Below are 9,474 nucleotides of genomic sequence, written 5' to 3' on the forward strand. Positions count from 1 at the left end.
GTGATATTTTGAGATTGTATCATATCATCACTTGAAAATTTATATAATTTTTTAAAATTTTCAAGTGATAATGTAGCACAATCTCTCACATTATCAAACTTTTATGTTTTTCTAATTCAATGATAAAAATAGATCTAATTGTTAAGTTCAAGTGGTAAAGTAAATAAAAAATATTAAAATAAATCTAATTTTCAATTTAACCTTGTTTTTTTTTTAAAAAAAAACTAATAAATTTTAATTTCATCGATTTTTGATTTTTTTTAAAAATAATTTAATTTAATTTATTATATAAATATATTAATAAAAAATTATAATTATTGAGATTAATTTCATTTACGCCCTTGCTGACTTCTGAGCATGGAGACGCCTTCAATCATTAACATTTGAATCTTCCCATGACAGATCCGATGTTTCTTCTTTCCTTTTAGTTTACCTGTTTCGCCAACCTGTGTGCTCTTCTCCATATCTTTTACTCTTCCACTTGCTTCCTCTTTTTGATTGTTGATAAACATCAAGCTCCCTTAAAAGGTCCCATTCTTTTGAGCCGAATCTTTGCTTCTTTTCTTCTCTGTCGTGCCTCTTAAGGTAACCCCATTGAAACTTTTATACGAGTGGATATACTTCATCTTGTTTTAGTAAAACTCAATAGAATAATGCAAGTAGGCCATTACTTGTTATTTTATTGGTTTTCTGGATCTGTTTTTATGCATGCCTTTTAAGGGATCTGGTTCATTACAGCAGATAGTTTCTTTTCAAAATCCCAATGTCCTGCTGCTTCTTTTGATGTTATCTTTGCTCCTAAGTTAGTTTTCAATTAATGGTAGTGTGGTTTATTTTTCTTTTGGTGATTGGTTTCAGATATTTGGTAGGATGAGAGAATTGGGATTGATTTTATTGTCTGTTCTATTAATTTTTGCAACACTTGAAGTGGTTGCTTCACATGGAGATCAGCCTCTTTCAACTATTACCGTTCAAAGGGCAACTTTTGCTCTCCATTATCAAGCTTACATAAAAGTCTCACCTACCCTTCTTGGGTTGAAGGTAAAGCTTTTGTAGTTGCCAAGTTATCACCATTTCCTTTTGGGGGAAAAATGATTACTTCAGTTTATTCTTGATGGTAGTTGATTTAATGTCAACATTTCACCCATCAAGTAAAAAACGAACAAAAACCAAATAGATACTGCAAAACTGTTTATAAAACATTCGTGAGTATTGCAGGGTCAAAATACAGATTGGGTGACAGTGGAGTTCAGTTCTCCAAATCCATCAGTTGAGGATTGGATTGGAGTGTTTTCTCCTTCCAATTTCAGGTATAACTTGCCTAGTTCTCTCCAGCATATGTTTCCAACCATGTTTTCGTGTGACTATATGCGAAGTTCAATCTCGAAATTGACCTGTTTCTAAATTTGCAGCGCTTCTTCCTGTCCTGCTCCAGCTGATAATCCATGGGTAGAGCCTCCATTGTTGTGTTCAGCTCCTATTAAGGTTCATCCACTGCTTGCTTTGTCTTCTACTTTGATGAAAAATAGTTGCTCTTTGCTTTAAGTGGGGCAAGATGTAAATGATGTGAAGTTTAACTTTCTCACCTCCTCTTGCAGTATCAGTATGCAAACTACAGTACTCCAAAGTACAAAGAAACTGGAAAAGGCTCGTTGAAGCTTCAGTTGATTAACCAGAGATCTGATTTCTCTTTCGCGCTATTTTCCGGCGGTTTGTCAAATGTATGCTTATAATCATCTTTTCTCTATAGTATGCATATTCATTTGAAGATCAATTTGTCTCATTATAACACCAACCAAATAGTGGGGGATCCAACGATTGTACTGTGTTGGCTGCTAGTGCTCATTTTCATGAATTTTCTCAAGAAGCCTGTATGAGTACTAGGGCTACTTAATGGATTCAAACTTGATCATCCTATCCACTGTTCATTTATACGTTCCCTTTTTTGTTGATTATATTATAGCCAAAGGCTGTAGCGGTGTCGAATAAAGTTGCATTCTCAAATCCAAAAGCACCAGTTTACCCACGATTAGCTCAAGGAAAAGTATGGAATGAAGTAAGTCTAATTTCTCTCTACTTTCCGGCCAATTTGTATGTGAAACATAGAAGGACATAAAGGTTCTTATGCTGCTTGTATGTTGTATCGGATTCCAACATAAAACTTATTATTGTATTGCATTGCACCCTTTCTATAGACAAGCTATAGTATTGTGAGCAATTTTTTACATATCCTGCATATTACTATTTTGCTTTGGAGATAATACAACTGAAATCTGATTCCTAGATGACTGTTACATGGACCAGTGGATATGGGATTGGTGAAGCTGTACCTTTTGTTGAATGGGGTCCAAAAGGAGGACAGCCAATTCGTTCACCAGCTGGAACGCTTACTTTTGATAGGAACAGCATGTGTGGTGTGTAACCCATTAACCCACATTTTGCTTTGCGATGCATGTGATCTTAAAATGAATGTGATTCCCATGGAGCATTGAGAATTAGACATAAGTCGGTTAAAAGAACCATGATGTAAAAGAGAACCTATAAAACATTTCCAACATTAAGAAGAGGAGAAAGGATGATTTCAAGAGCTTGGGTTCATTTTTATGTTAGCATTAAATGTTTTCCCAGTTCTATCAAGTAGAGCTAGTGAGTTGACCGTTCTTATAATCTAGAATTTAGCTATGTCACAAATGATTTGATATCTATTTCTTCTGTGTATCCTTTTAGTCGATAAGACTTCTTCATGAAGTTCTTGCACAATAAGCTAAGATTATTTGCTGAAAACCAGAAATGCTTTGCCTGAGTTGTTTCTGAAGTTACAAAGGCATTTGATTTGTGTTATCATGTTAATGTGCTCAGGTGAACCTGCAAGAACAGTGGGATGGCGAGATCCCGGATTTATACACACCAGTTTTCTGAAGGAGTTGTGGCCCAACACATTGTATGTTACATTTCCTTATAGCTTCATGTACTAGATTCTGGCTATAAATGACACATGGGTATTGGAAATTCAATTACCATGAATCAATACTTTAGTTATATTCCATGAACTATTTCTAGAGTAAACCAATGATCAACTCGTGTTATACGTGCTGCTGAACTTTACTAATTGAACTTACAGGTACACCTATAAGCTTGGACATATTTTGTCCAATGGAACATATGTTTGGAGTCAAGAATACAAGTTTAGAGCATCTCCTTATCCTGGTCAAAATTCTTTACAACGGGTCGTCATTTTTGGAGACATGGGAAAGGTTTGAACTTTTTACACTGCATGCTCAGAAATGGCATAACGTTGCAACATTTTAATCGAAGAAATGAAAAGAAGAAAAGGTCATTTGTATCTTCAGCCCTAAGTTTTCCACCAATAAACAATTTCCATGATACACTGCAGGCTGAAGCTGATGGTTCCAATGAGTACAATGATTTCCAGCATGGCTCTCTAAACACTACAAAGCAGCTTATTAGAGACTTGAATAACATCGATATAGCCTTCCTAATTGGAGACATATGTTATGCGAATGGGTACCTTTCACAATGGGACCAATTTACTGCACAAGTTGAGCCGATTGCTTCAACCGTTCCTTTCATGATTGCAAGGTCTGCCATAACATACCTGGTGTACTTGTTTGATCATATGTATATATTTATATATCGGTATATTGTCGGCTTCGTCTTAAATGGAAATTGGTGGTTTTTACTTTCAGTGGTAACCATGAGCGTGACTGGCCGGGAAGTGGATCCTTCTACGGGAACAAGGATTCCGGGGGAGAATGTGGCGTGTTGGCGGAGACTATGTTTTATGTCCCTACTGAAAACAGAGCAAAGTTCTGGTATAGGAATTTTTTTTACAATATCATATATGTTCAGTTTTCCTCTTTCTAAGCTACTGTGACTTGTTTGTGTATTATGTTCGAAGATATGCATGGGAATTGATCTAAAAGTTGGTAATTCTAACAGGTACTCCACGGACTACGGCATGTTCCGGTTCTGTGTAGCTGACACGGAACATGATTGGAGGGAAGGGACAGAGCAATATCAATTCATCGAGCACTGCCTTGCATCTGTTGATAGACAAAAGCAACCGTGGCTGATTTTCCTTGCACATAGAGTGTTGGGTTATTCTTCTGCAACCTTTTACGCTGATACGGGATCTTTTGGGGAACCAATGGGAAGGGAGAGCCTCCAAAAACTTTGGCAGAAGTACAAAGTTGACATTGCCATCTATGGCCATGCACACCACTATGAACGTACATGTCCGATTTACCAGGTACGTCAAGTTCTTCACATGGTGATGAAACTGTTAAGCATGCACTAATTTACTGCATCGAATGCGGTTATCTTCGTTATGTTCTTCTTGAGCGTTCTGAAGTAGTATCTTTAAAGTAGTGATCTAATATGAACTTCAACTCTTCGATTGCTCACCATTGGATTGATCATTGCTGCTGCAGAATATATGCACCAACAAGGAGAAACAACATTACAAAGGCGCCATGAACGGGACGATACATGTGGTTGCCGGTGGCGGAGGAGCAGGCCTCGCAGAATTTACAACCCTAAACACCAAATGGAGTTTCTTCAAAGACTACGATTATGGATTCGTAAAACTCACGGTGTTTGACCATTCGAGCCTCTTATTCGAATACAAGAAGAGCAGTGATGGAAAAGTGTATGATTCTTTCACAATATCCCGGAACTATAGGGACATCTTGGCTTGCACTGTTGATAGCTGCCCAAGTACAACCCTTGCCTCATAATCTAAATTAAAACACAGATTTTCCTTTCCTTGATATTAATAAAACTATTTTCCACACTAAACTTTTGCATTTCTGGTTTAATAGTTTAAGCTCCTAAATTATTACCTGTATATTTTGATTCTAAAAGGGTTTATGCACCATATAATTTTTTAAAAATTATATAGAGTTAATTATAGTAGACATTGATTACTAAATTTCATGATATTATAATTCAATCTTTAAGTTATTAATATTGAATCAATCAAATATGGTTATTAACTTAGTTTAATTTCATAGTTAAATAACCATTCGAATCTTAGTGTTAAACAAAACAATCATTATTAATGAAGATCTAAGCTACTTAACAAATTTAAAATTTTCATAGTTAAATAACCGTTCGAATCTTAGTGTTAAACAAAACAATCATTATTAATGAAGATCTAAGCTACTTAACAAATTTAAAATTTTATTCATATATTTTAAATATGCTCAAAGCATATCTAAGTTAAAATTTAATGACTAAATTGATGGACACTTGATTCATACAATACTAATATTTTAATTACTTGGAATGATAAAGTTTGGCAACTAACTAGAATATGAGCCATAGTTCGGGCACATCTAACAGTATTAACCCAATTATATACATTTGATACAATTCTTATTACTACCCATACTCCAAATCTTTAAATAAAAATAATTATATATATTTAAGCACCTTCAAACCTAATTCCTAATTATTGCTACAAGTGAGTGATTGAGCTAAACTGAATCCTTCCAACTATACGTTTTATTTAAAAGTGTCAAGTCTTAAATAGTAAATGTTACATATTATTTTTTAATAAATAATTTTCATTATTTTACTACAACTTAAAGAGGTAGATGATGCATTTCCTTATTTCTAAAACAAAATATTTTTTATTATTTTACTACATTGCAAATAAGTGCTTTTTTTTTTTTGAAGAAATACTCAAAAGAAATAATTATTTACAAAAATGACTTAAATGAAAAATCATGTACGAGAATGACCTGAAGTCTATAGTGTTCGCCAGTGTTGCCAGACCCACTGGCCACACCTCCCCCCAATGATGACCTAATAATTGCATTTTAAAATAAAAGAAATAATTTTTTTGGGTGTTGCCACTGGACAAGCGGCACTAGTATGTATATTTCAAAATACCCATAAAAATACGGATATTCAGGGAGGGGGAAAAAGAAAAAAAATTTAATAGGTGCCATTAATCTCTCAAGCGGCACTGGAGAAATTTTTAAAAAAATATTTTGTTAGATTGAAAAAAAAAAGAAATTTGGTAGGAATTTTTTGGTGCCGCCAGACCGGTGTCGAATGGTTAAAAAATTATTTTTTTTGGTGTCGTCCAATTGTCTAGCAGCACCGATGTTAGAGAAAACTGAAATGTTTTGGGCGCTGCCAAGCTGTCACCCGACACCAATTCCAAACACAATATACTTGCCCCCAGCAATTCGACCAAATTTGAATCAGTTTTGTTTAATGTTGAAATTTTCTTAATCTGTTAAATAGAGAAAAAGAAAGAAAGAAAGATTTGTGTTTAGTAGAAGAAGAAAGATTGTATCAAAGATGAATAACCAATTTTTAGTATACGTTAAATTCAAGGGAGTAATTTTACAAACAGCAGTTGATGTTATATTTAAAGCTCATCAAAAAGTTGGGATGATATTTAATAAGAAAGTAAAGGTCAAAAAAATGAAAAAAAAAAGTGTCAAAATAGCTCTCCGTTGTGGGAGGATGATGTCCAGGCTATTCTACAAATTTCCAGTTTCTTCAAATCCCTACAAATATGAGGAGATGAAAGTTGTAGATAATGATGACTTTTGGCTTGAGTATCGCTACTTTTCTTTCATTATCGATACCAACATAAAAATCGATGCCAAAAAGGCATTCTGTTTTAGAATTTTTCAATTTCAAGCTCCAGGTATTGATACCTTGGGTAAATTTTTGGACAAAACACTTGGAAAACTTGCTAAAAACTCCCTGCACTATTTTTAAACCATTTCAAAGTTTAAAACCAATTCAAAACAGTCCTAAATCAACCTCATTTAACAAATATTATCGATGCATGTATGCATTTAGATTTTAATAATTCAATTCAAATATCACTCAAGTTGCTTATTAGACATCAAAATAAGTAAAGTTTTCATAACTTATATTTTAGTCCCTATTACTTGGAACACACTAGATTTTCCTAAGTACATGTCATTCTATTCCAAAATATAAACCATACTATCTTGGAACTTGGAGATATGATGAGATGGATGTCCACGATCTCAAATACGACTCTTCACACACCACTGTACCTATGCATTGAAAGTAAATGCGTTAAGTTTGTGAAGACTTAGTAAGTACCCATGATATTCAAAATCTATTAAATTCATTAATTCTTAATATTTCATTTATTTGTTTACCTTCCTATTACATCTCAATTTCTTATTATCATATTTATTTGTCACTTTTTACTTATTTCACAATTTAGTTCTTAAGTCCTGAATTCAACCCATAAGAATTTACTACTTTTTACTACACAAATCATATTTCAACATTTGGTATAAATTTAAATAATTTTATCACAAAATTTATCTTTTCTTTTACAAAATACTTTTACACATTTATCTTCCCTTCCTTATCGTCCTCATATTCCCTTGGACATATTCAATTTACTTATATTTTCACTTTTTAGATTCAATATTTCAATCATCAATAAGTTATTATACTTTTGCTTATAATGAAAACTATTTGCTTTTTTAACAGAGGTCTAGTAGACTAAACAGAACACTTTGGATATACGGAACTAATACAGAGGTGCACTAAAATGCACTAATAGAATATTAGGCACCAAAGTCCAAATCACTAAGCATCGAAGTGCAAAACAGTAGGCACCAAAGTGCAAAACAGTAAGTGCTAAAGCGCAAGACGATAAGCAAGCTAAAATTTCCTTAATGGCATGCCATCTATATCCCAATAGTTTTTATCTCGTCTACTTGGGCAAATCATATAATGCACTCATATCACTTTTACACTTTTCACAATTTAATCATTGTAACAATATTTAGTATAATTATGCCTTCCAATTTCAATAACACATGTAATTTGTCTTCATATTTAATAATCTTTCATAACTCACTAATAATTCTTATTATACATCTCTCATAACACTTTTACATACTTTATAATTTAGTCCTTATTACAACATTTCATGTAACAATATCTTTCTCTTTCAATAACATATATAGCATATCTCAATACTATTTATTATTTCCATAATTCACCACAATATCTATTTTCATATATTAAGTGTTATGCACTTCACTTTTACTATTTCTAACATAAATTTTCTCAAATTCACGATATTGCCCCTAATTTCCACAACTTAGAAATAATTGTAGTTTGAGATACAATATTCATATATTCTTTTATTTTCAACATATCCTTTATTTATCAATATTTTCTTGTAAACTTTAGAACTTTTCAATTTAGCAGCCTTTTGACATAAAAGTCCCTATTCACTATTTAATCATAGTAAATAAATTTTCTTTCTTATTTCATTTAATTCACATGGTTAATCCCAATATCTTATTTTACACACCCAATTTATATGTATTTCACTTATAACCACTTATAATTTTAAGTCTTTCAATTTAATCCTTGTTTCCATGAAATTTCATATTTTTCCATAGTTTCACTTATTCAATACTTTGTGTATTTTTCACTATTACATAGCACATCTATTATATATATTTCTATTATAATTTCCTCTTTCTTATGTTAAATCATTTCATATCTTTTTCACTAACTTACTAAATATTTCACTAAGTTCACATTATAATCCTTAAATATCAAGAAAGTCCATGGGTACTTACCTCTTTTCTATCCAAAATCACTTGTTATTCTATTCTCTTTATCATTTAATCCACTTTCTCAATTCTTCCTTCATCAACATGTCAAAAACATAATGCTTTTCATAAGAAATCTTGACTTTAATATCATTTCCATATTTTTCTATTACTACTAACTTGAAAACAACATAAAAGCTTAACATCCATACCTTGTTCTCTTGAAACCAAACTTTAACATGACTTTCTCTCTTCTCCAACTTCTAGTTTCTTGAATCTAACTTGATATTTCTAGGTCTCCATATTCTCCTTTATCATTTTTCTCTCTTGGTGGCTGTGAAAATTCTTTTGATTTCTAGGTGAAAATGATGAATTTTTGTTGAGAGGGTCAATTTGTAATGAAAGCAAAATTCTCTTGATGTGTGTTTTCCGTACTAACTTAAAATATGACTAAGGCAAGCGCACCTATCGAACAATATTATAGCTACAGTGAGTAGAGATATCGTATCCACGAGGACTAACATTATTAATAATTATAGTTTTCTTATTATTTAGGCGACAATTTGGAGTAATGAGTTTTAATCTAAAATCACTAAACTAATTTAACTAAGAACGCAACAGAGAACGAATCAAGAACATAATTGAAAGATAACCAATGAGAGAGACAATACCCAGGAAAGAATCCACCTAGGCTCATTCTATTATTATTAATTTGATTTAAACGATTTATTCACTTGGTGTCTTGATCCGTAGAAATCCCTAAATTATGCTAATATCTCTTTCTAGTATAACACCCCTTATCCGAGACCGTTTCCGGAGTCGAGCACGAGGCATTACTTAGCTTATCTTACTAATTCGGAGCATAAAAACT

At 32.6% G+C, this 9,474-nt stretch overlaps 1 protein-coding gene across 2 annotated transcripts; it reads left to right on the plus strand.

Annotated features, from left to right (window-relative positions):
• Positions 1-340: 340 nt before the first annotated feature.
• LOC105783710 (probable inactive purple acid phosphatase 1) lies at positions 341-4,818 on the plus strand. 2 transcript variants are annotated; one of them, XM_012609305.2, is made up of 13 exons: positions 341-585; positions 859-1,041; positions 1,219-1,310; positions 1,413-1,485; positions 1,599-1,721; positions 1,964-2,056; positions 2,285-2,414; positions 2,860-2,941; positions 3,122-3,254; positions 3,395-3,600; positions 3,708-3,833; positions 3,961-4,270; positions 4,452-4,818. In XM_012609305.2, the coding sequence occupies exons 2-13, from the start codon at positions 871-873 to the stop codon at positions 4,755-4,757; spliced, it is 1,845 nt and encodes a 614-aa protein (XP_012464759.1). In that variant the 5' UTR covers positions 341-585; positions 859-870; the 3' UTR covers positions 4,758-4,818. The 2 variants fall into 2 exon arrangements, with proteins under 2 accessions (XP_012464759.1, XP_052482843.1); XM_052626883.1 differs by lacking the exon at positions 341-585 and having other exon boundaries at positions 621-1,041.
• The last annotated feature ends 4,656 nt before the right edge of the window (positions 4,819-9,474 follow it).

Source organism: Gossypium raimondii, chromosome 13 (genome assembly GCF_025698545.1).
Source record: "Gossypium raimondii isolate GPD5lz chromosome 13, ASM2569854v1, whole genome shotgun sequence".
Taxonomy (NCBI): domain Eukaryota; kingdom Viridiplantae; phylum Streptophyta; class Magnoliopsida; order Malvales; family Malvaceae; genus Gossypium; species Gossypium raimondii.

Bases quoted from the DNA above. Each gene is read 5' to 3' on its own strand.
- LOC105783710 (XM_012609305.2), top strand. From the start codon at position 871: ATGAGAGAATTGGGATTGATTTTATTGTCTGTTCTATTAATTTTTGCA. The intron at 2,057-2,284 runs GTAAGTCTAATT...TCTGATTCCTAG, and splicing joins AAGGAAAAGTATGGAATGAA to ATGACTGTTACATGGACCAG. The intron at 2,942-3,121 runs GTATGTTACATT...TTGAACTTACAG, and splicing joins GAGTTGTGGCCCAACACATT to GTACACCTATAAGCTTGGAC.